At 38.5% G+C, this 27,864-nt stretch overlaps 1 protein-coding gene across 3 annotated transcripts in view; it reads left to right on the forward strand.

The window, feature by feature from the left end:
• Positions 1-27,864, forward strand: part of clocka (clock circadian regulator a) — a 144,516-nt gene that overhangs the window by 25,861 nt on the left and 90,791 nt on the right. For 2 of the 3 annotated variants that reach the window (XM_043690694.1, XM_043690703.1), the window contains exons 5-7: positions 8,213-8,304; positions 11,676-11,765; positions 12,608-12,728. In XM_043690694.1, the coding sequence (XP_043546629.1) occupies positions 8,213-8,304; positions 11,676-11,765; positions 12,608-12,728 (303 nt within the window). Of the gene's footprint in view, positions 1-8,212; positions 8,305-8,663; positions 8,719-11,675; positions 11,766-12,607; positions 12,729-27,864 lie in introns of those variants that run through there. The other variant, XM_043690712.1, reaches the window with a different exon arrangement.

Below are 27,864 nucleotides of genomic sequence, written 5' to 3' on the forward strand. Positions count from 1 at the left end.
AGCCATTCATTATTTCATGCAAGTAATTTGGGGGTTTTACTTTTAATTTTTTAATTGGTCAAGATCATAAAGGTAAATTTTATTGTATTATTGTTTCAATAGCTGGGTTTACTAATGAGCCAAGGACCAGGATGAAACCACATGACCATCAGACCAGGCAGAATCATGCTATAAGGCGACACATGCTTAGTTATCTGGATTTGCAAGTTGTAGTCTGAGCTATTAAATAAACCTGTATGAGATTTTCAAGATACACCTTCCCTGTGTTGGTATATTTGAAATGAAATGCAGTTATGGCAATTCAATATTTTTTGCTAGTAGTCATGAATGGACGGCCGGGAATGTTTGAATCTCAATATTGTGACAGTCCATGAGATCACCAAGAAACCGATTGCAAAAGAAGAGATGAAGAACACGCTCATTGAACAATGTACCCAGACAGATTGAACTCCATAGAAAACTTGATTGCTCCTTGAAATGGCATGATTTCATCAATAGTCCACACACTAGTAACCTGGAGGAGCAGTTCATATAATATTATTGAAAGGGTTTCTTAGAACAACAACTCTGACCAGAAATCAAGCTATACTAGACTTATTATTGTGTAATGTTGTAGAATTAATGTCTGCACAATAATGTCACATCTAGGTAGTAGATATGAGTGAATTTTGTATCCAATTTATAAGAGAGACGATAATGTCTGGGTATAGTGTTTTCGCGTAAATAATGGATACTATGTGGGCGTGAAAGCTGAGCTAGGTTAAATGAACTGAAATACCAGGTGCTAGGGCACAGTGGCGGACATTTACAAGGATAGTTCACAATACACAGAATAAATATATTCCTACAATAAAGTACAATTCTAAAGGGTGGACTCACCATCCGTGGTTAAGTAAAGATGTTAGTGAAGCATCAAACCTATGGAATATAGCATATAATTAAATAAAGATGAATGGCAGCTTCAATGATTGGTGAGAAGGTAAAGAACAGCAGAGAACGACTAAAAGGTTAATCAGGAGGAAGAAATTAGAGTATGGATAGAAGGTGGCTAAGAATGTAAAACAAGATAGAAAATGTTTCTACATTTATTTAAAAATGAAAAGAGGAATTAAATTGTTATTCCTCCAGAGAGTGAGAATGGGACGTTAATAGTCAATACCAAGGAAATGGCAGATGGAATGAATAAATAGTTTGCTTCTGCCATTACCATAAGTGATAAAAATAAAGCATTCCAGGAATGGGTGGAGTTGAGGACATGGATTATAATCACCAGGGAAGTGGTACTAAGCAAACTGATGGAGCTGTGGACTGACAAGTATCTAGGTCCAGATGTATTTCATCCTAAGATCTTAGGTTGCAAAGAGGCTGTTAAGTTTCCAGAATTCCCAAGATACAGGCAAAATTCCATCTGACTGAAGAGTAGCAATTGAAGTCCCTTTGTTCAAGATGCTAGGTCAGAAACAGGAAACTACAGTTCAGCTATGTAGTTTGAGCCTAAGGGAAGACACATTTAAAACAGAGATGAGAAGGAATTACTGCTCTCAAAGGGTCATGAATTTGTGGAATTCACTACCAGAGAGTACAGTGGATGCCAGTGCACCAAATACAATTCAAGGAGGAGATAGAGTGAAGAAATTTGCCAAAGATAGCACCTTCCAAACCTACATCACTATCATCTCAAAAGACAAAGGCAGCAGCTACACACGCCTCAACAAGTCAAATTGCAGGTGGTATAGTTTGTAATGTTGTAGAATGGCAGACAAATCACCTGAGTGGACCCTTCTTTGGAAAGTCATGGATCCATTTCAGATCTTTGACTAATACATTTGCAGTCAATGCCATTTGCTGTTAAAGCTTGAACTCTGGTTCCAATCCCGAGTAGCAGCTGGAATAACTGTGTTGCAGCTGTGAGGCAAAGAACTAAATCATACCCATTTAACATTTAGTTGCCATTAAAGAACCATGCTTACATGAAGATTGCGGCTTGGAATTGAATATTTATGGATATTTGTCATTTCAGAAAGATAGTTAGAAGAGGAGCAAAGAAGGCAGTGGCACTGTTAATAATGGATGAGATCAGTTTGTTTGTGAAAAGTAATCTTGGATCAAAGGGTCAAGATAGGTAGTGTTAATAAACACCAAGGGGCAACAAACATTGATGGAATTGTAATGTTGGGCACAGTTTAAATTAGGAAATTAGAGCTCTATGTAACATGGAGTAATATCATAGTAATAGGAAACTTCAGTTTACACACAAACTGGGTGAACTAAATTAGCACTATTGCTGTGGAGGATGAATTCCTTTAGTATGTATGAGTTAGGTTTCCAGAGCACAAGATTAAGGATCCAATTGGGTATCAGGCTGTTTTAGGTTTAGTTTAAAAAAAAACTGTCCTACAGCAGCTGTTCGGAAATGGTGACCATAATGTAACATAATTTTAGATTTTTTAAAATTATACAGTTTAGTTTTGAAAGTAGGGTGTGCCCTATATCTAAACAAAGCCAACTATAAAGGGATGGGGGACAGTTTGTCTATGATGGATTGGGAAAGTACCTTATAAAAGATTGCCAGTTGACAGGCAACGTGAAGGAATTTAAGGAAATACTGCATTGTCTACAACAGTCATACATTCCTCTAATCATTAGAATATCCAGGAACGATGAATCAGTCATGACTTAAAAATAATTTGGAAAATGAATTAAATCAAAGAAAGTCCTTAAGGTTGCCAGGAAAGATGGTAAACCTTAGGATTGGAAACAGTTTACAATCCAGCAAAGGACCAAGAAACAAATGCAGGGCAAAGTATGAATGCAAGCTAGCAAGAAATGTAAGGCTGGACTGTGGAAGTTTCTTTTGGTATGTGAAAAGTAGAAGATTAGCGAGGAAAAATATGAGCCCATTACAAGTGGAGACAGGAGAATTTATTATGGAGAATAGGAGAAGTAAAGCAATTATTTTGAGGCTGTGTTCATGAAGGAAAAGCAGAACCTCGAGAAATACTTGGTATTTGACAATTCTTTTAAAACTGATGAACTGAAACAAATTATTATTAAGTGAGAGCTAATACTCAAAACTTAATTGGGTTGAATGTTGATGAATCCCCAAAGACCAGATGAAGTATATTCAGGCGTATTGAAGGAGCTGATGTTTGCATTGGTAGTTATCTATCATAATTCTATAGATTCTGGAAAGACTTTACAGACTGTTCAAGTAACAAATGTTAACCAGTTATTTAAAATGGGAGAGAAAGAAAATGAAGAGCTATAAACGTTAGTTAGTTTGATAGCAGTAGCCATGCCAATGTTAGAATCAATAATAAAGGATGTGGTAACTGGGTATTCAGAAAACTATAATATGTCTAGGCAGAGTAAATATGGATTTATGAAAGGGAAATAATGTTTGACAAACCTGTTGAAGACCTTTGAGGATGTTACTTGTAGTGAAGGTGAGAGGAGACCAATGGATATGGTGTGTTTGGATTTTCAGAAGGCTTTCAGTAAGATCCCACACAGCGGAGTAATACACAAAAGTAGAGCACATGGTATTGTGAGTAATACACTAGCATAGATGCAGAATTGCTTCACAGGAAGTGAATAAGAATAGTGGATTATTCTAAGGATGGCAGGCTATTGTCAGTGGGGTACCTCGAGAATTACTGCTGGCTTCAAATGTTCACAAGATAGATAAATGAGTTAGTTATGGAGACAAAAATGCATTGTTAAGTTTGTGAATTGTGAATTTCTATTTGGCCAAACCTTCTTTCTGGAAACTTTCAATCATATCTAAAGCTTTGCTGTCAGTTTAGGGCAGCACGGTGGCTCAGTGGTTGGACTGCAGTCTCACAGCGCCAGGGACCCGGAATCGATTCTAGTCTTTGGCAACTGAGTGGAGTTTACACATGTCTGCCTGGGTTTCCTCCGGGTGCTCCGGTCTCCTCTCACAATCCAAAAGACATGCAGGTCAGGTGGATTAGCTGTAATTAGGTGCATTAGTCAGCGGGAGATGGGTCTGGGTGGGTTGCTCTTGTTGGGCCAAAGGGCCTGTTTCCATACTGTTGGGAATCTAGTCTAATTATTTGATTTATTATTGTTACATGTACCTAAGTAGAACAAAAGTTTTGTTTTGCAAGCAGTACAGGCAGGTCAATACATAGAAGGACATACAGATCATAGGGTGTTTAGACAGAACAAGGCATACAAAGTTAAACAAGGCGAGTTGAGAATGCAAGTTATGGTGAGGATGCAAAGAAGCTTCGAGGGAATGTGGGCAGACTAAATGAATGAGCAAAAGCAGTGTGGATGGTATATAAATTCATTTTATTTTTTCTGCACTTGCAAGATGCAGACTATTCTGGCTAGGTCAGTATTTATTGCCCATCCTTAATTACCCTTAAGAAGGGTAATTCTTAATGATGAGCTGCCTCCTGAACCACTGAAGTCTGTGCTCTAGATACATCCAAAGTCTGTTAATGATGGAGTTCCAGTATGTTGACCTAGCAACAGTGATGTAGTTCCAAGTTAAAATGGTTAAGTGGCTTAGAGGAGGATTTAAAAGTGGTGGTGTTCCCATGCATCTGTTTCCTTTGACTTCTAGTTCGTAGAAGTTATGGATTTGGAAAATGCTGTCAGAGAAACTGTGATGCATTTCTATAGTGCATTTGTAAATGGTATACACCAGTAAAATCTGGTGTACTTGTCTCAGCTTGTGGATTGCTCAATATCCTGCTCTTCCTTATTCTCCCCCATTCCCTCTTGTCCCTTTGCTCATTCTCTTGCTTACCCTTTCTCCATTGGTGTCAACCCTCCCTCTTGCTTTGTGCTCTCTGTCTCTGCAGTCAGTCTGTTGCCACTCCTGTGCTACCATCACTCAATCTTGCTATTATCCCTTTTGCTGAGCTGCTCACTCTCTCATTGCTTTGCCTTGCCCTCTCACTTTTAACCCCACTCTCCTCTCTTCTCTGTTCTCTTGTCCACTCTTTGTTTCTACCTCTTTCTCTTGCCAGCTGTCCCTTTCTCAACCCCTCTCAAACTATTCCACCATTATCTTTTCTCACTTCTGCACTTTGTCCTTCTTACTCATATTCTTGCAGACTGAACCTATGTGCAATTCTTGGTGGTATTTTAGGACAAACTTGCAACCCCCAATCTACAGTGGCTACCTGTAGACTCTTTGCCTCCTCAAAGTCCATCTCTATGTCAATGTCATATGAGTTTTGGATCCAGCTACATATATTAATTAGCTATTCTCCACATGGTCTAAAATAGAACAAAGAACCATGGATGGTGGAAATGTGGATCAAAACAGAAACCAGAAAAACACAACAATTCCGAAAAAGGGCCACTGGACATGAAAAAGTTACCTCTGCTTTCTCTCCAAAGATGCTGCCAAACCTACTGAGTTTCTCCAGCAATTTTTGTTTTTGCTCCAGAAGGTTTATTCCATTCCAGATATTTTAACTGACCTATTCAGATATGTGATGACATATATTTGGCACATTTGGGACTTGAACAGAGACCGTCTGGCCCAGAGGTACTGTTTTGGATGAGGCCAGACCCTCTCAAAATATTTTAAGAAGCTAGCGTAGACCCTAACATTTTCTTATTTTAAAGGCAGATGTGAAGAGCATGTTCCAGGTGAGATGCAACTGGTCAAGTCACTCGGTTTTAAGCAAAACAGAATTTATTTAAACACTACAGTTGAAACATGAAACAAAAGATGGAATTTAGAGTAACTTAACTACTGGAAACCTTAACCAACCCAATACAGTAACTTAACTAATTAACTGTTCTAAGATTTGGAGGTGCCAGTGTTGGACTGGGGTTGACGGCGTTAAAAGTCACACAACACCTGGTTATAATCCAACAGGTTTGTTTGGAAGCATTAGCTTTCGAGGCGCTGCCTCTTTATCAGGTGCTTGGGGAACAGGACCATTAGACACAGAATTTATAGCAAAAGGGTTACAGTGTCATGGAGTTGCAATGGTATGTTAAATAAGATTAGATTAGATTAGATTCCCTAAAGTGTGGAAACAGGCCCTTCGGCCCAACAAGCCCACAACGACCCTCTGAAGAGTAACCCACCCAGATCCATTTCCCTCTGACTAATGCACCTAACACGATGGGCAATTTAGAATGGCCAATTCACCTAACCTGCACATCTTTGGACTGTGGGAGGAAACCAGAGCACCCAGAGGAAACCCACGCACACATGGGGAGAATGTGCAAACTCCACACAGGCAGACATCCAAGGCTGGAATTGAACTTGGGTCCCTGGTGCTGTGAGGCTGCAGTGCTAACCACTGAGCGATTAAGTCTTTCATCTTTTAGAATGAGATGTGTTAGTTTCAGTTCTTTAATATGTAAATCTTAGAACTACTTTCAAGTTACATTCTCAAGATAGCTTCAGCCTTTCTAACAATAGGTGCCATCTCAGCTCCAACAACGCATTAAAGGTTAATGAGGTTAAAGTCTGTTTCCGTACCAGTGTTGAGTCAGACTGGTTCTATTCCAGCCTTGGGCGACTGTCTGTGTGGAGTTTGCATGTTCTCTCCATGTCTGCGTGGGTTTCCTCTGGGTGCTCCGGTTTCAACCCACAATCCAAAGGTGTGCAGATCAGGTGAATTGGCCATGCTAAATTGCTCCTGGTATTAAGTGCATTAGTCAGAGGGAAATGGGTCTAGGTGGGTTACTCTTCGGAGGCTCGGTGTGGACTTGTTGGGCCGAAGGGACTGTTTCCACACTGGGGAATCTAATTAATCTATTTCTAAAGTGGAACTCACAGAATCTTACATGAATTTGTACTGTTTTGAGCAAAATAAAATGTAACTCTGCAAATACAAATTCACCCTATAAACTTTTGTGTGTGGAAACAGGAGAGACGGATTGAGGGTGTGCATGTGCGTGTGTGAGTATCTGCAGAACATTTAAAAGTTACATTCTCAAGTGAACTTTAACAGTTGCTGTCATGTCGGCCCAGATAATGCATTTAAACGCACAGAATCCCACACAGGGCAGCTCACACCTTAAATGCATTATTTGGGCCGACATGACACCAATTGTTAAAGTTTACTTGAGAATGTAACATTTAAATGTTCTACGATTTAGATATGAAAGAACTGAAACCAACATGTTCATTCTAAAAGATGAGAGACTTAACAAACAATCCAGGTGTTTTTCAATACAGAGGAACCTCGATTATCTGAACGAGATGGGGGAGCATTATTTCGTTCGGATAATTGATTATTCGGTGAATTGATTCTATGCCTTTCCTCTGGGGCTTGGAGTTTTCTGAAGTTTCCTTTTCCTTGCTCTGCCTACCTTGCTGCCTCTCTCTCTGTCTCAGGGTTTGTTTCTGAGCAGCCATATGTTTGTGTGTAAGGGACCTGCAACATTGTTGAAGTTTCTCTCCCCCCATCCCCCCAACCAGTTTGATGAGATTGACACAGTGAGCACTTGCTAAGTGCGCTCCCCCCATTCAATAGACTAGGCAGCAGCACACCGCGCGTGTGAGCCCCCACCCACCCAACCCTATCCAACACTGTGCCACCATCCCTGGGGGCAGCCGAGCAAGACTGCTGCCGCCTTTGGGGGTGAGTTTCAAAATACTGTGCACACATGCAACCACACGCACAACATTTTACTGCAACCTTTTGAGAAGCTCCACCTTTGCCCTGTACAGAACAATGTTGGAGAGATTATTGGGCAAGGGGGGCTTAGGGTACACCCTTGTATAGAACTCCAGGGAAAGTGTGGGGAGAGAGAGAGGTGGTCAGTCATTTGGAGATGGTGCCTAAGCTCCCATCAATGGCCAGGACTGTTCTCAGCAACTTTAGAGAGCTGAATTCATTTTTAATCATTGTAAACAAAAGATGCAATCAGCATTGAAACAGCTCTTTGATGTAATGTTTCTATCGGGACGTTGAGATCTTCTTCGGATAATCTGAAATTCGGATAATTGATATTTGGATAATCGAGTTTCCTCTGTATGTAATTTCAGTTACATGGCACTGTAAACATTTGCTCTAAATTATGTCTTACAATCCTATACTCCACAACCACCTGATGAAGGAGCAGCGCTCCGAAAGCTTGTGCTTCCAAATAAAGCTATTGCACTATACCCTCTGTATGCTAGTTGTTCTCATTTAAAGAAGATAAACTATTGTGGACGTCAATTGTCCTGTGTGTTCTTATTTAAATATGCTTTCTGTTATAGAAATCACAGCACAATCAGATGCTACTGAAATACGACAAGACTGGAAGCCTACATTCCTTAGTAATGAAGAGTTTACTCAGCTCATGTTAGAGGTGTGTTATTTTGTTCAGAATCACTACTGTACAGCCAGAAATAGCTGTAACAAGATCAGTGTTTTATAATAAATAGGAGTGTTATCTCATGTAACAACAATTTTCTAACAGCCATTTATTTACTGTGATTAAATTTGAAATCTTGTTTTCACTGCATGGTATTCTGGGACTTGTGGGAATGTTTCAGATGATGTACAAAAACTGTCCTCGCTTGTGCTCTTTCTTCTCTCTTTGTTCTGTTCTTTCACTTTGCTTGCTCATGGGCTCTCATTCTATTGCTAACATGCTGTCCTCCTCTCATTCTCTCTATTTCTCTGATCTCTCTCCCTCTATCTTGTTATATTATTCAACACAGGTATTACTCTTGCTTGTTGCAGCATGACACAGGTGTTGTTCAAGAAAAGTGCCACAAAGGTATGTCAAATTTGTGACACAGGGAGAAAGTATGACAATAGAAAGTGAACTTTAAAAATACTTTTAGTACATGTATTATATATGGAAGGTGGAGACCTAATGATATTCTCACTGGCCTAATCATCAGGAGACCCAGGGTCTGGGGACACAGGTTCATGTCCCACCAGGCATTAGATGAAATTTAAATTCAATTCATAAACTTGGTATTTAAAAGCTAATTTTGGTAATAATGACCATAAAAATACGCTTAGCTGTAATTTTTTAAATTGTGTGTAGTTGACTAATGTCTTTTGGTGAAAGAAATCTGCCACCTTACATGTGACTGCTTACCTGCAGCTTTGTGGTTGACTCAACCAGTCTTTGACATAGCCTAGAAAGCCACTCAGTTCAAAAGTGGTTAGGGATGAACAACAAATGCTGATTTTGCCATTCATGATGGAATTTAAAAAAAGTAATTCAAAACTTCTGCTGTCACCGTGCTCATTCAAAGCTGTATATGAGCTTTTTTCATTAACTGTCCTTGTTCTTGTTTTTTGATCTATATTATTACTTGCTTTCAATTACATTTCACATAGTTTTTATAATAATCCAGGAAGACTATTCCCATCTGTTTTACTATCAGTTATTTGCAATTTATATTAACTGTAATTTGAATAATAATGCCAACTCTGAAATTAAATGCATGTATTTATATGCTGTTGTATGTGTTCTTACTTGAAAGGTATATGGCAAGGCCACTAATTGTTGCTTATCCCTAATTGGTGGTGAGTTGCCACCACCTTCAACTATTGCAGTTCATAACAACATCAGAATAGGAGCTGGAGTAGGCAATTCAGCCCTTCAAACCTGCTCCACCATTTGATATAATGGGTGATTTCATCTCATCCTCAACTCCACTTTCTTTCCTGTCCTCTATAACCATTTAACCCATTACTACTTAAAAAGCAGTCTATCTCCTCTTGAAATTTACTCAATGATCCAGCATTCATTGCACTGTGGAATAGTGAAGGCACACCTACAGAACTCTTAGGAAGGGAGTTCCTGGTGTAATGACCCAATGAAAATGAAGGCACAGTCATGTATTTCCAAGTCGGGATGTTGCGAACTTTCAGGTGGTGGTGTTCACTTGCATCTCCAACTCTTGTCCTTCCAGGCGATAGAGCATACAGGTTTGGAAAGTACTGTGCGTTGATGTTTGAGGGAGTAAGTCTTTCTTTTAGGTAGTGATAGAGGATGCCAATCAAGTTTTACTCTGATGGCATCAAGCTTCTTCAGTCGTATTGGAGAAGTGCTAATCAAGACATGGAGAGTATTGCATCACACTCCTGACTTGAGCCCTGTAGATGTTAAAACACCACATTCATGACTTGTAGCTTGCAAATGATGGACAGGCTTTAGGGAGTTGGAAAGTGAGTTAGTTGCTGCAAAACTCCCAGCTGCTAATCTGTTGTTGTAGCCACAATATTTATGTGGATAGTCCATTTGGGGTTCCGGTGAATGGTAACTTCCCCATCCACCCTAAGATGTTGATGGCATGGATAGGGGAACTCAGCAATCTCAAAGGAACAAGGATAGATTCTGATAGAGCTCATTATTAGACTTGTGCGGTGCAAATATTTCTTGCTATTTATCAGACTAAACTAGAATGTTGTGTCCAGGTCAGCAAATGAACCTGACTTGGTACTAAAGTGCTGAAACTCTAGAAAGTGTAGTGGTCTAACTAGTATCTGTCATCAGTTATGAATTGGATTTCCTAATAAATTTCCTAATCTTCAAGCTTCCTAATTTGAAAAATCTCAAATCTCTGATTTGTAAGTGTGTTCTGCTGTAAGTTGAAAAATATTCTATTCTGACTTAAAACTGTTACTAATGACATTCTTATTAACCTTCTTTGATCTTGGTACATTCATTAAAGTAGAAAAATAAAGTAATGGAATAAAAATAGGAATAGGTAAGAATAAATGAATTATTTGCATTTATATATGTCGATAGCTCCATGTTAAACTCACATCTCAGTTGTTTGCCAGTTTTAGACAGTGAAAAAAAGGCAATCTTAAAATTTAGGATGGATATGGTGGGCCTCCAAAAAAGTGTTATTCGGCAAAATTTAAAGCAACTGCCCTTAATTCACCTTAGCGTTAAGTTCCACTCATTGTACTGGGACTGTAACAAGTGAATTGATTTCAAGTAATGTGATCTTATGAATTGTTGTTAATACCATCTGATAACCTTGTTCATTACAAGCATATTTCTTAACCATAAGAATTTTTGCACTGATTCTTGTTTAGTTTAGGTGACAGGACACTCTGTATATGGCTCCACAAACATACATTCCTGAAATAATATCCTTATCTCTGAATCGTACATTCCATTCTTGAAACTATCAATTTTTCAGTGTAACGTCACCTAGAATCTTAAATATGTATAGTGATGAAGAAAGAAAAATTATTCATATTGTGGGTTTAGTTTTTGTACTTCAAACTAGTATTCTTTGGATGCCTCATGCACCTCTCACCAATATTATTGTCATTTCCTGAATAATTAAGTTATATATGCATTTATCTGATATTATTTACATGATTTATTGTGGTTACTTACTCCAGTTTCTGAATTTCCATTTAAAATTGAATTTCTATTGAAAAATTCATGCTACTGAAAAGACAAGTGACTGTGTAGAAACACATATGACTGGAACTAGATTGTTGACTTTTGCAATTCTTTGCAGTTGTATGTTCACTTACGTAGGAGTGCTCTGCTCACCAGTATCAATATGCTGATTATATTTGCTGTGAAAACTTGGTATTACCAATACTAACAACTAAATAAAGTATAGTTTATAAAGTTCTATTGTGGAAACTGTAAAGTTCAAATCATGTGAAATTAGGTCTCTCTTCCATTTTAAGAATACAAGTGCTTGACTGACCACTTATCTCTTAAGCACCTTTTCTTTGTTGCAGGCATTAGATGGATTTTTTATAGCCATAACGACTGATGGAAGCATAATACATGTGTCAGAAAATGTGACTCCTTTACTTGAACATTTACCGGTAAGTATATTTTCATGTTAAAGCTGTATGCACAGTGGGTTTTTAAATTGAGACTTCTATGCAGTTTTATAAGTGCATTGTTCAAAATATTGCATGTTTTAATTGGTGCTATAAAAATGATGCCAAGCATTTAGTTTGCTTAATAAGGAAAATGTTTGAATAGCACAGTACAAAATTTTAGAAATGAAAGTATTAGCACATAACATGGCTCCCCAGCATCTTGCTTCTCGGCGCCACAGGTGTCAGTTTGTCCATGAAACCATTCAGCAGTGTGTTTAACATTGGCTAAACAAATCTATGATGCAGATCAACAGGCATCAGAGGTTGGCTTGCCATCTGTACTAGATGCAGTGGGTACAGTAAGTGATGTATTCTGCTAACCACACCCAATTTTGGACCCTGTACAATTTTGTCACTTACATTATGGGTCAGCATCGTGGCTCAGCGGTTAGTACTGTTGCCCCACAGCGCCAGCGATCAGGGTTGCATTCCAGTCTTAGTTGAATGTCTGTGTGGAGTTTGCACGTTTCCTATGTTTGTGTGGGTTTCCTCTGGATGCTTCAGTTTCCTCCCACAGTGTAAAAATGTGCATGATAGATGGATTGGCCTTGCTAAATTGCCTGTGGTGCCCAGGGATGTGCTGGCTAGGTGGGTTAGCCATGTGAAGTGCAGGGTTACAGGGATAGGGTATGAGGATGGGATGCTGTTCTGAGGGGCAGTGTGGACTTGATATGTCGAACAGCCTGCTTCCACATTACAGGGATTCTATGATTCTATATCATCAAGGGATTTGAATTATAACATTGTGCATTTTATTTATTGTGTCTGATTTTTCTTCATAGTCTGATCTTCAGGACCAAAATTTATTGAATTTTCTGCCAGAGATGGAACATGCAGATGTTTATAAATTCCTGTCTACTCAAGTATTGGAAAGCAATTCTTTGGTCCCAGATTATTTAAACTGTAAGTGATAGATAATATATCTTACTAATTTCCAGTGCTTAAAAATACCCCTGTTTAAATTGGCCAATATGTGATAAATAAAGGTTTACCAAAAAACTCTGAAGTAGAAATTAATTCTGATGTTGTACTGGCTTCGTTTTTTTAGCTTGAGCATTGGTAAAGATTGCCAAACTAGTTGTGAGATTTTAAAAAATATGTTGGCAGTTTTTTAAAAATTAGGATTGTAAATTCAGTATAAAGTGTATTTATACTGTGGCTTTTGCATGTGGCAAATAACCGTTATTGCTATGCTAAAATTAAACATATATGAAATGCCCAGAATCCTGCATTTTCCTTTTTAATTAGCATCATTCTACAAAAAACCTTTTGGTCTGATGAAAGAGATGTTTCGTTTCAAAAACAAAGTTATTTGACTTAAAAAATTAATTTGGGATAGATTCTGTTTTTTAGATGGTCGTCTTATATTTCTACAATGCATCTTTCTAAGACTGTATCCTGTTTTCACTCAGTTGAAGAATAATTCAGTTGAATGGCAAATATTTTACACAGATATTTGTTGGTCATGGAATACCTTGATAAAAGAATATTGGTTTGTTCAGAAACAGTAAATTATTCTTTCTGTGTATTTCATCATGTGTTGCTTTTCAAGATGAATGAAATGATATGCAGAGCAAATATAACCAGATCTATGTTTCTCCTTCAGTTCAGGTCTTCCACACACAGACCCTCAAGGGGTAAGGTCTGCACATGTGAAGATTGAAAAATCTTGCATGCCTTTTTGTGTCTTCTGCAGTCAGTGCCCATTCTATATTAATGCTACATAAAAGCCATTGACTGTTATTTCTATTCAACCTTGCAGATAGTGGTTGACATATTATGCTACCTATTACACATTCAACTATCTTTAAACAACTTCGAAAGATTGTACTTGTTTGCTGTAATGCTGTGTTCTATATTATGCTTAGGAACCCCCCCCCCCCCCCGATCCTTATAGGGAATACATTTATACTTTGCAGTCTGCTTCCTGGTAGAGATACTTGTTACAGAGCTCAAACAAAAGAAAAGAGATAGAAGATTTCACAGCCTTGAATATCTATCTTGAAACACTCAGAATAGGAATTTCAGCATAATAGTTACCTAACCAGGACTGGAACTTTATTGCCAGATTTTGGACATGACATATGTCCAATTTAGGCCAAAGAATTCAGCAGTGAAATTTCCGGTGGGTATGTACCATGGCCATGTACCTGGCTCAGCATTTTAGACTCATCACCAAATTGAGTCATCTTCCTGCCTAGTATATACTTGTCCTCTATGTAAGAATGATGAGAAAAGTATGGAATTAATTCTTTTGCAAGTAACTAATGGACTTAGCATAAATAATCAATCCTAAACTCACTAGCTTGATAGGGATTGGTTGGTCAACATAGTTTGCAGAAAACTATTAGTACAGCAATGTTCAGCTGTATCAAGCTATATTGTTCAAGTGCCCTAATCTTTAATACTGACAAATACCAAATGATTCTCCCCACCATTCAGGTTAGCAGAATTATATAACACAAAAGCCATGAGGTTTTTTTTTACTGATTTCTGGGCCATCAGACATGCTATCAGTTGATCAATTGTCAGTGGCTGGTTACTGACCAAAGAATTACATTACTACTTATGTCACAAGATATCAAATGTGAACAAGTATCATTAGAATTTGCACCTATGTTTTCAAACAAAATAATACAAAGTTTTATTGAACTTTGTATAAAAAGCAAACGAGGAAATTTAATCTTTCCCCTTATTCTTTCAGATAGTCAGATTTTGAGATGCTTTCAAACAATTAGCGTTGTCTGGTTCTGCCCATTCTCTGTGCAGGAATATGCCTGAGTGAAGATCTATGGGGCTCCGCTATGGAAAAGCAGCAGATTGCATCTTACTGTGCAGTTACTTTATAAACTGTCTAAGAGGAGCTTAGGAAAATTTGGAGGTGAGAGAAGGAAGTAGTAGAAGTTAATTGGGCAAAAGAAAAATTTGGATTGTTAGTAGAAATAATTTACTCAAGTAATGCTATCTTGCAAAAGTTTGACATTGCATTTTTCTAATCAATATTGAATTCAAAGATAACCATGAAGAATTTACTGACGCTGTTAAATTTGAGGGGAAATAATTGGGCATGTTTCAACAAAAGCTCTGGGGAAAAGAAGATTAGGGAAAGAAATCATACCCCTCTAGCATTTTGGAGCAATGGTTTGTTTTTAGAGTAGCATTCAGTGCTAAGTAAGACTGATGTGTTTGGATTTTATAAGAAGCAGCTTAGAGATTAGGGTTCATATTCAGATCTCTTATTCATAAACTTTAATATACAAGACGGTGGCACTGTAGCAGGGCTGTGTTTGGTCTCCTGTGCCTGGAGCTTATCTGCTCCTGTCTGCCTTTTTATTTTTGTTATTGCTCTTACTCTCTTTTTGTTTTTTCCTCCTCCTTTCATTTTCTTTTATTTGAAGACTTTTGCGTGGGGTTGTCAGCATTGGCATGGCAGCTAAAGTAGGTTGCATACAGAGTGGTGGCAACCTCCCAGCAGTAAGAGGTGGTTGCGACTCCTCCTGGGGCTCGGGAGCAGCAGCAGAGCGGCAGTAAGTTCACGTCTCCTCCTGGTAATTAGAGGCAGTGGCAGCAACAGCAATGGCAGCAAGATTGTGACTTCTGGCAATCTCGTCGGTGGCTGTAGTAACAGCAAAGGTCCTCCCAATGATCGGAGGCGGCAGCAGTAGTGCAAAGATCCTCTCAACCCTGTGTTGGGGCAGCAGCAGCAAGAATGAGGCTACTCACAGGTTGATTGAGCATTCCGTACACCTTTTTGAAGATGCGACTTCAAAAAGATCTGGATGTTTTTCATTAAAGTCTGAACATGTCCTTTCCTTGTGGTTCTCTTTCTTTTATTTCTGTTGTTTTAATTCTGTTCTTGTAATCAAGATGGCGCTAGAGAATGGCAACTTTGTGCACTTCTCACTGAACTCTCATTCCTATACTGTACTCTCGACAGTAAAATCTAATTCTAATATATAGTAGATAATTCAACTATGTGATAAAGAAATATTCATCAACAGTTAATTCGTATTTGGTTAGCTCAGTGCAGCATTTGAATTACTTCCATAGTTATTTGCTACCTTTCCTTTACAATCCTGCCTTATCCAGTTTATTTCTCCCGAATTTGTTCTCCTCCTCTCTCTAATTATTCCAACATCAACATATTGTTACAAAATTGCTTCAAGTTGAATAGGGAAACATTTTAGTTCCTAATGAAAGCAAAATACTGTGAATGTTGGAGATCTGCATTGAAAACAGAGCATTGTGGGTCTGTGCTTGTGTCCCTACCCTGAACTGAGAGATACTGTTTCAAATCCCACGTGCTGCAAAGGTGTTTAATAACATCTCTGAACAAGTTGATTAGAAAAAGAGATTAAAAATATTAAGTGCTAGGGAGACTCAGAAGGTCTGCTAGCATCGGTTGAGAGAGAATTAGAGCTAACGTTTCAAATCCAGTGACTGACCTTCAGAATACAATTGGCATTAAATGATGCTGCTTGTTCTCTTTTTTTAATCTCTTCAACTTGAAAAGGGTCAGCAAATTTCTGATGGCTTACTTTATATTCTGATTTCAAAACTGTTATTTTCAAAACTTTTGCAAGATGGATTTACCAGAGAAAATTATTTTCCTGTTTCTTTTCATTTGCTTCACAGATGTAAATTATTCTGAATTTAGAGTGTGATTCAGTTTCATTTATTGTTAATACTGTTCTAAGTTCTTGGCACTGATCTGTACATGGTTGTTTATCATGTAGCTTTTAATAAGCTATTTCAGTAGGCTGCATTTATTTCATTTGAATCAGTGAGAAAACCTAATTTTTCTAGTACCATGGTTTTTTCATCACTTGGGTAAGAAATCTCTTCATACATGTTGGCAAAAATCAAAGAAGTCTAACTTATCTGCATAAGACCACCAAGATCAGAGGGAGCACCTAAAATTCACATATATGCATACTTAGTAAATCACCTCACATGCCATTTTTATTCTTTTGCTGAATAACTGAAGGTGACTTCAATTTTGAGCAGAGATTTGGCATACATTTGCAGTCATTCCTCCACATCCATTCCTGAGAAATTTGTGAGTATAAAGCTCATTAAAATTAGGTTAAAAATAGGTTGCAAATCACGGTAACATGATTTTTGCCTGCATGCAATGATTGTTATTATTTTTTGGCATTGACAGGCAACTTCGTGATTTTGGGGATACAGAGGATTTACTGTATTTAGTATACATAGACATCATGATAATCTCAGCATCAGATACTAAATAGATCTCAAGCTCTCAACTCTGCTATTTCCAGTGCACAAACCATAGATTTATGCTGGAATGGCTACTCTATCTGATGCAGGTAATGAGTGGTGATGATTAAGAACCAACTCCCTCCTCTCCAGCTTTGCAACATAATATTGATGAGAAATATCTATTCTGTTTAAATTGACATTTATTCTCTTTATTTTAACCTGTGCCCTGAGAATGGGAAGAGGAAATGTTTTATTGTCTGTTAGCCCTTTTGTCTCACAGAATCTCTGCAGTGCAGTAGAGTCTGCAGCCTTCAAAGAGTATATACTACCCAAACACATCCTCCTACCCTATCCCTGTAACTGAGTATTTACCATGGCTAGTCCAGTTAGCTTGCAGATCCTGAGACAGTACGGACAATCTAGTATGGCCAATCCACCTAACTTGCACATCTTTAGACTGTGGAACAAAACTGGAGCACCTGGGGAAACCCACGCAGACATGGGGTAAATATGCAAACTTCACACAGACAGTTGCCCAAGGCTGGCATTGAGCCTGGGTCTATTGCTGCTAGGCAGCAATGCTAACCATTGAGCCACAGTGCCATCTCTAAACAATGTATTTCAAAAGCTAATGGATAGATTTCAGTGATAATTTAGATATAAATTGATAATGGCCCAAGGAAGAAAATATTAATTTTTGACCAATGTATAGAACTGTATGAAGTATTAGTTAACATTGGAAGATCAACCAAATTGCCTGTTTTTCCAGAATGTTGTGGATTGTTAAATTTAAAATGTTATGGATGTCTCACCTACCGTGGTGCAGTTTGTTATAACTATTAATCAGCAAACAGAATATCTATAGCAGGTTGTTGGATGTGGATTGCCCTGAAGCATCCATTGTGAAGCAAATATTCTTAATGAAAAGATTTCTTTTCTCAGCTTATAATTACAGATTATCAACCAGGTAAAAACCTTGAGGAATTGAGTAATTGTAATGTTTATTTACCCACAAATGCCTCTTGTAAGTGTGCAGATTTTATACATACATTTTAATGTGGTCAACTTATCACATCAACGTATCAACTGCAGTATTGAAAATAAAGGACGAAAGTAAATTTAGGTATTTCCATAAATGCTCTAGTTCATTTAGAATCATCTTGTGAAATATAGGCTGTTATGACCATATTTATAGTCATAGAATTAACAGTACTTACCATTATTTAACATGGTAATACTTATGTTTTGTCTTTGACTTCAATAATGTCTTTAAATAGTGCAATATTAGATATCTTGTGTCCTATTTTAGTCACAGGGCTATTTCATTTTTGATAGAAATCCAAAACATTTGTCTACTTGATACAGACATTGATAGCGCCTTAAGTGTTTTAATTTGAAATCTCTCTCTTTCTTTCAAGATCGGATATTTTGAATTCTTTGTTTTAAAATTGGAAGGATCAATGTACTCTGAGACACATAAGGGACATATAAGTAGCACTCTTCTTAAGTCATTGCAGAAAATTATCAAGTCAAAAATTTGATTGCTGGAAACATCATAACAGGAATACCCCCATATCATGTCTTTAATTCAATGCTGAGAAAATTCAAATTTGGAAACTCTTGTAAGTGTCGTCTGGATAATGTGATATCAAAGGAAATCAAAACCTTTGCAGCAAGTATTTTGTCAAGTTTACGATGCAGTTCTTGAAACATTTTGATTTTATTTCATAAAAACAACTTCAAATACAAAGTTAAATGAAGTCCTAGACAAGATTGCAATGCTTTGAGAGGTTAAACTTCAAAGTAATGGTTTATCATGTGTACTTGGATCTCCTATTGAGGTCCTCCAGCATCACAGATCCCAGTGTTCAACTAATTCAGTACATTCCGTGTGATATCAAGAAATGACTGACGATAGTTGATACTGCAAAGGCTATTGGTCCTGCCAACATTTTGGGAATGGTTCTGAAGATGTACACCAAAACCAGCGGTGCCTCTAACTACAATATTCACGTCTGTCTGACAATTTGGAATACTGCTTACATATGTCCTGTGCACAAAAAGCAAAACAAAGTCAAACTTGGGTAATAACCACCCTATCAGTCTATTCTCAATCATCAGCAAAGTGATAGAAAATGTCGAGGCACAAGTGAGGACTGCAGATGGTGGAAACCAGAGTTTAGATCAGAGTGGTGCTGGAAAAGCACAGCAGGTCAGGCAGCATCTGAGGAGCAGGAAAATCGACGTTTCGGGCAAAATCCCTTCATCAGGAATAAAATGTCATCAGCAATGCTAGCAAATGGCATATGTAAAGGAATAACCTGCTGACTGATGCTCAATTGGTTTCTGAAGGGCCACTCACCACCTGACCTCATTACAGCCTTGGTCCAAACATGGACAAAAGTGCTGAACTTCAGATCAGAGGGTAAGACATCAAGGCAGCATTTGACTGAGTATGGGGTTAAGGAGTCCTAGCAAAACTGTAATTAATGTGGATCATATAAAAAGGTCTCCTCTGGTTTAGTCATACCCAGTTCAAAGTAAGATGATTGAGGAAGATTATTATTACTGCAGGAATTCATCAAAATTGTGTCTTAGGCCAACCCATCTCCAGCTGCTTCACCAGTGACCTTTGTTTTTTGATGAAGTCAGAGATGGGGATGTTCACTGATGATGACACAATCTTCAAGGCCCATTTTTGACTACTCAGGTATTGATGCAGTCTGTGTCCATATGTAGCTTAGACCTAAATAACAATCAAACTTGGGCTGATAAGTGGCAAGAATCATTGACATTGTGCAAATGTCAGGTAATGATGCTCATTCCACACAAGTACCACATTATAACCTCCACCAACAAAAGAGAATCTAACCTTCATCCCTTGACATTCATTGGCATTGTCATAATTTAATCCCCCACCATTACTATCCTGAGTGTTACTGTAGACCTGAAGCTGAACTATACCAACCATGTACATACTGTAGATTAGAGCTGGTCAGAGGCTAGGAATTCTGTGGTGAATAATTATGCTCCTGACTCCCCAGTGCCTGTGCACTGTCTACAAGGCACAAGTCAGCAATATGATGGAATGCTGTCCACTTTCCTTGAACGAGTGTAATTCAATAGCACTGATGCTTGACACTGTCCAAGACAAAGTTGTTCACTTGATTGACAACCCATCCATCATCATTAACATTCCATTGCTACACATTGGCACCGTGACAGCTGTGTATTGTCTACAAGTTTCACTGCAGTATTTCAGCGAGACCTCTTTTGCACCATCCAAGCCTGTGTCCTGAAACACAGAAAGACAAAGTTAACTGCATCCTCTGAATACCATCACCTGTAAGTTCCTTAAGTCACACACTGTTCTGACTTAGAACCATGTTGTCCACAATGTACCAATAAGGAGAAAAATGGTCTCTCAATTTCAGCTACTTGATTCTGAATTAAGCATCATTGCCCATACTTATTAATGCAGTTTACATTTTAGTTGTGTGGCAGTATAGGATTTGATATTTCTGAAAGAAATAGCCATCGTGTCAAAGCTTTTTGTCTTGCTGTCATCAGGATAATCTATAAGGAATATCAAAGTAAAGGGAACAGAAAGATTACACTATATGAGGGGAACAGTGCTGATTGATTGTCAAGTGAACTCTGGAAGAGACATGACCATGATAAATTCTCCAGTTAATCAAGACTGAAAGTTAACTTGCGAAATTGTGTTTGCAAATAGGAAAGGGTTATGGGATGAGGAGGATGGGGAGAGGATTGTACATAGGATTCCTTTATCTTTGGTTTCAGCCCTGTCACTGTGCAGGGCCTGAGTTATAGCTGCTCCAATAACAGCAAGCACTGACTCTTCCTTTGGAGCAAAGACATGCAGCTGAGACTGTAGGTCCAGTCAGGTGGTGTTACCTGCAGTCTTGTCCTCTGAGAGTGTAGCATATCAGTGAGTGCAATTTAACTTGTTTAAGTGATATGGCTGTTATGGTTGGACAGCTGATCACGTACACACTGTGAAATGTGTGTGAGCTTGAAGCAGTGCTTGAGAAAGTGTATTTATTACTATTAGTCATGGTTAATGAAGATTGATTGGAGAGTGATGTGATTGTTCTGCATTGAGGAATGTGTAAAGCTGATAGTGCAGTGGCTGTGATATGAGATTTGAAGCTAGATTTGCTGTCTTTTTCTACTTGTGAGATACAGATAGTTCTTCTATAATGCAGCAGTTGCATTCCCATGCGACACAGTGTTATAGAAAATTGTGCAATATCAATAATGGGGCCTATGGGAAAAAAACAGAGTTGGGGCAAACCACCAAAAATATTAGTATAAATCGAAACAAAAATTATAGTTAGCTTAGCACAAACAATAGCATAGTCTAAGTAAATCTTTAAATCATATCTTTTAATGAAATAGTACAGTAAATTTAACACTTTAAAATAATTGACTACAGCACTGTACCTTTCACGGAGCTCTTCATAAAGTGTGCAAGCTGATTGGCCATGTGATGCCCATGCAGAAATCCAGTCCTTAAAGATTCTTCCCTTTTATTTGAAATAAAGTTCCTTCTAAATGTAGACTGCAGTTCCCAAGTTTCAAGGCTAGCAAAACTGATTGCATTCCTGTTTAGCTGAATACACTGAACTTGCATTTTGCAGACAGAGGGTCCTGAGGCTGGGGTTCGCTGTTGCCGGGGATGGAATTGCGCAACAGCGAATGGGAACAGCTTTATTAAAAAAAAAAGGTCCGCAATTCACAAATCACATTACATCCAAATTGAGTTTCCTAAGCATATGTTATAGGAGAATTACCTGTAATTGAACTTTTTGCGTGGCATCCAGATCCTCTGATCTAGTCTCCTCATATTCCCCAACATGGCTATCTAATCCCACTGACCTCACTGAGTTTGGCTCCATGATCTTCTGACCCAATGTGGATAAGTCATATATCTCCTCCTCTTCTTTCACCAAAGCCTGAAAAGTCTTGGAGCTTGTTCTTTTCCACATTACGTCATTCTGATGTCTTTCCCTGCTCAGAATCAGCTGCAGAATGGCTTCCAACACCTTCCCGAACTGCAACACCCTTTCTCTTTAAGAGGTGCAAGTAGAATGTAAGTAACGTAGTCCAACTTGTAACCTTTCCTGATCTTGTAACGCCTACTCATGAGCAGCAATTCAAAACCATATTTGGGGCTACAATCATTAAATTAGCAAGGATCATAAAGTTGTTGGCTGCCTACATTAAACACCATAATAATAAATGTTGGGTAATCTTGCTTCATGATATCTGCACCTGTTTATAGGTCTTTTCAAATTTCACAGTGGCTAAGTTATCCTAGTCTTTGCACTTTATATCTCTTTTATGCAAGAAGAGCAATTGTGTGGCTTGACTTTATGTACATTTGAATACATGAAGGGCAAGAATATAATTTTCCTGGCACACATTCTGCAAATGTTAATTTACCTTTGCTAGTGGCCAAGAACTATCACAAGAGATGTCTCCAACTAATCAGTAGGTTTTGTTGTAATTTGTTTTGGAAATTCTTTTAAATGGTACCTTCTGTGCATTTGGCTGTCTCCTGTGCAGAAGACCTGATCTGAATGAGGACGCATTCTGTATTTCTCCAAAGCACATTCTTCCAAGTTCATGTCTTGTACCCATTTTTCAATTCTCTGTTGTTGATTTACTTTGGTTTGCTGGTTCTTAACCACTTGTTGCAAAGTGCTCTTAATCCTGTTTGACCGGGTTTGTATACTGTGCAGTAATGTTCTTTTGAGTGCAGAATTTTTTAATCTATTGGTGAGTTGTGTATGTAGACTTAGCTTAAAGCAGAAGAATACAAAACCTGCTTCATGAGTGGCTGTGTATGGAAGACCCTCATTCATATTATGAGAAAATTTGTAATGAGTAAGTGCTTGTCTATAATACTTAGTGTGTTTTCTTTAATTCACTCATGGGATGTGGGTGTCACTGGCTAGACCAGCATTTATTGCCCATTGCTAATTGCCCAGACGGCAGTTAAGAGTCAGCCATATTGCTGTGGGTCTGGAGTCACATGCGCTGTGTCCTTGCAACAAATGGGATGAAAGAATTGTTGTTTTGTACTCCTTATCTTAAAGAACAATGATGGGTGACCATTATTAACTTTATTTCAAGTAAATGTTTGGATTATTTGTTGCTTTAAGAGTGCTGATAATTTGGTGTCCTGCTTTTGAAATAATAATGTTCAAGGAAGCTTTGGAATGGAGTGACTTTGAAGAATGATATTCCCATCTCACTTAACCCTCAACCCAAAATTTAACATGATGTGCAACCCTGTGTTTAACCGTTCCATTAAAAACATTATGTACAAGAAGCCATAGGTCTTACTCAACAAAGCATTTACGTAATTTATATTTGCAAGTTTTGCATTTGATTAAATAAGACATAAGCTGTGGATATGAAGCTATTATTTCCTTCATTTATTCAGCTTAGGCAGAGGGTGCCGCATGTATGTATGCAAGAGGGAGTAGTGGAGGTGGGTACAAATATAACATTTAAAAGGCTTTTGTGACCATGCCACTTGTTTTCATGTTTCCTGTTTGAGTTGGGCTTGCCTCTGGGAGATGTAGTCAGCCAGATAAAAAAAAGTCCACTTCCATTTGCTGAGACAACAGTTCGTTTTTAAAATATTTTTATTCATTCATGAAATGTGGGTGTTCCTGGCTGCTCTGCAGATCAGTGATTTGGAGGAACCAGTGTTGGATTGGTGTGGACAAAGTTAAAAATCGCACAATACCAGCTTATAGTCTTAACAGGTTTATGTTGAAGACCACCTGATGAAGAAGCAGTGCTTCAAAATAAACCTGTTGCACTATAACCTGGCGTAAGTTCTTTCTTCAACCTCCTTCAAGCTTTTCCGTCCTGTCCATCCCCTTTCCCCCTTTATCCACTCCCTGTATATAGAGAATTTACATGTCTGTTAGAATATTTGCAAGCTTTGGAGGAGCTTATAAAGCTAAGCAAAAGTGAAGACTGCAGATGCAGGAGATTAGAGTCGAGAGTGTGGTGCTGGAAAAGCACAGCAGGTCAGGCAGCATCCGAGGAGCAGGGGGTTCGACGTTTCAGGATGAAAGGCTTTTGGCTGAAACGTGGACTGTCCTCGTTCTTGGATGCTGCCTGACCTGCTATGCTTTTCCAGCACCGCACTTTAGAGCTCATAAAGCTGACAGCTGTACAGGCAAACCCTACAGTGCTGATCTAATTGTGGTTTAGAACACAGCTGAGCTATTGAATAGGTGTGTACACAGCTTTGCTTTGGTTTAAAAAAGACACCCTGTGGTACAGAATCCATTAGTGCTTTTGAAGAAAGCTTTGATGTAACCTAAAATAAGTCTGTGTGATATCCTTGAAAAATGCATGAAAGCCATGTAAAGAAAGTTTGAAATAGCAGTGCAATGTGAGATCAATAACTATTCTTTCAATAGAATAAATTGTAGGATAATACTTTATTCAATAGTGATCTAATTTTGCAAATCTGGAGAATTTTTCATTGTAGTATGCAGTTTTTTCACCTGACAATGTGTCACTTATTAGAATTAACAATCTCGCAACAAGAATATTACCACTCACTTTTTTTAGAAATTGAGATATAACTCATACCACCCCATTTTGTGATTAACTGTAAAAGGGGCAACATTATTTTTTCTCATTTTTATATTCTTAACATCTCTGATCCAAGTTCACACTACCATACATCGTATATGATTCAGAAAGACTTCCAAACTCTGGCTGCCTGCATAAAAATTGCAGAGATACTGAAATGCCTACTTCCAGAATGGTACTAACAAAGTCTGAACAGTAATGTATACATTTCCAACCTTTTTCACACCGTTGGAAACTTTGTGTGGGATTTCTAGATCTGTGCTCCAGCTGCCTGATCCAGCCCAATCTGTCAAATAGGAAGAATAATTAAGTGAATGGATTGTAACAACTACCTTAGGCAAAAAAAAACATTGTTTCTCAGTATACTTATTAATTGATGTAATACAAGAATGATGTCTATTTGAGTGTATCACTATGTGCGAATTTAATTGCTAGTAACTAAATTATAGATTTACTAAATAGCATCTTGCCAATCTTTAACTTATTAATAACTTATAATTATTTAGTGGACTCTTTGACAGTTTGTCGCAGTTCCCAACTCTACCCCAGTCCTGAAAGATTGCATATAGTTCCATAGGTCACCTGGAAATGTCCCTTCATATAAGTTGTGGAATAATGTTAGCTAGGAATCTGAGAGGTAGAAAATGGGTGCCATAGTTAGACCATTTGATTCTTCCATTGCTCTTCAATTTATGATGAGGGCAATTTTATGTCTATCTGAGAATTTAGATGTAGCATTGGTTTAAACATTTCTTTCAAATGGGATAGAATTTCCTTGTTGGCATAATTGGAAAACAGGGCACAAATTGCAATATTTAGGTGACGGTGAGGTGCAGTTCCATGATGCATGGAGCAGCATGATCAATGTTATAAAAAGTCATTGATATTTCTCCCTTTTTAATTTAAAAAAACTTTATGTATTTAAGAGTGTTTACTTGGTATAGTTTTAATATATCAGCTTAAAATGGCAAAAATAGCTTTTTCACTAAGTGTCTAGTCCTCCAACTTTGAGTAAATTGATTTGTTTTTAATTGGAAAAATGGTTTCAAAAAAACCACACTGAACCATTTACTACTTTGAAATATTTGATGTCATCTGTCTACCTCTTCGCCTTGCACAATGAACTGAACACCAAACATTATCCATTGTTTGCAAGTTCAGCACTGACCTCATCTTCTCTGAATATCAACCCTCTATGACCTTCAGCTGCTTTGACCCGAACTCTAGAAATCCCATGTTTGGTTTTTGAGGTGCAGGGAGAGTGTCCCTACCTCTGAATCAGGAGGCTTAGGCTCAAGTCCCAGCTGTTCCAGAGGTGTACAGTAATATCTCTGAACAGGTTGATTAGAAAATATCATTAATGCCCACGTCTATCAATTTGCCATACAGACAAATAGGATTATACTGGTAGGTCTTTCTAGCAAAGCATGTCTTGCCCCATGGAATTTATAATTCTTCTGGTTACGCCCTGCCCGCTTTTTTTTAACAGGTTCCATTTTCTTGGTGTTAACTGTGTCCTTTCATCATGGTCATCCAAATCCTGTATACCTTCATCCATCACCCTTTTGGCCTAAGGCCTTCTTCACTCCAGTGAAGCCAAACTAATCACTATCCTCCAGCACCGTCTTCTGTATGGCTGAACTAGATAAGCCATAATCATGTTGAATAGCTGAGAAAGTTGTCAGGCAGAATGGCTCACTTTTGCCTCTATACGAGCATAGGCAATAGGGGCAGAATAGAGTCATAGAGATATATAGCATGGAAACAGACCCTTTGGTCCATCCCGTCCATGCCGAGCAGATATCCCAACCCAATCTAGTCCCACCTGACAGCACCCGGCCCATATCCCTCCAAACCCTTCTTATTCATATACCCATCCAAATGCCTTTTAAATGTTGCAATTGTATCCGCCTCCACCACTTCCTCTGACAACTCATTCCATACACGTACCACCCTCTGTGTGAAAAAGTTCCCCTTAGGTCTCTTTTATATCTTTGCCCTCTCACCCTAAAACTATGCCCTCTATCTGCACTCCCCGACCCCGGGAAAAAGACTTTGTCTGTGTATCCTAACCATGCCCCTTGTGATTTTGTAAACCTCTATAAGCTCACCCCTCAACCTCTGACCCTCCAGGGAAAACAGTCCCAGCCTGTTTAGCCTCTCCCCATAGCTCAAATCCTCCAACCCTGGCAACATGCTTGTAAATCTTTTCTGAACCCTTTCAAGTTTCACAACGTCCTTCTGATAGGAAGGACACCAGAATTGCATGCGATATTCCAACCGTAGCCTAACAAATTTCTTTTTGAGCAACAACATGACCTCCCAACTCCTGTACTCAATACTCTGACCAATAAAAGAAAGCGTACCAAGCCTTCTTCACTATCCTATCTATCTGCGACTCCACTTTCAAGGAGTTATGAACCTGCACTCCAAGGTCTCTTTGTTCAGCAACACTCCCTCGGACCTTACCATTAAGTGTATAAGTCCTGCTAAGATTTGCTTTCCCAAAATGCAGCCCCTCACATTTATCTGAATTAAACTCCATCTGCCACTTCTCAGCCCATTGGCCCATCTGGTCAAGATCCTGTTGTAATCTGAGGTAACCTTAGTCGCTGTCCACTACATCTCTAATTTTGGTGTCATCTGCAAACTTACTAACTATACCTCTTATGCTCACATCCAAATCATTTATATAAATGAAAAAAGCAGTGGACCCAGCACCGATCCTTGTGGCACTTCATCCTGAAAAACAACCCTCCACCACCACCCTCTGTCTTCTACCTTTGAGCCAGTTCTGTATCCAAATGGCTAGTTCTCCCTTTATTCCATGAGATCTAACCTTGCTAACCAGACTCCCATGGGGAACCTTGTCGAGTGCCTTACTGAAGTCCATATAGATCACATCTACCACTCTGCCCTCATCAATCCTCTGATTTTTTTGAAGGAGTAACAATCAAGTTTGTGAGACACGATTTTCCACACACAAAGCCATGTTGACTATTCTATTTCTATCTCAGGCGACCGAATCAACACGGACATCTACTACAAACCGACCGACTCCCACAGCTACCTGGACTACACCTCCTCCCACCCTGCCCCCTGTAAAAACGCCATCCCATTCTCCCAATTCCTTCGACTCCGCCGCATCTGCTCCCAGGAGGACCAG

The sequence above is a fragment of the Chiloscyllium plagiosum genome, chromosome 1, assembly GCF_004010195.1.
Source record: "Chiloscyllium plagiosum isolate BGI_BamShark_2017 chromosome 1, ASM401019v2, whole genome shotgun sequence".
Classification (NCBI taxonomy): domain Eukaryota; kingdom Metazoa; phylum Chordata; class Chondrichthyes; order Orectolobiformes; family Hemiscylliidae; genus Chiloscyllium; species Chiloscyllium plagiosum.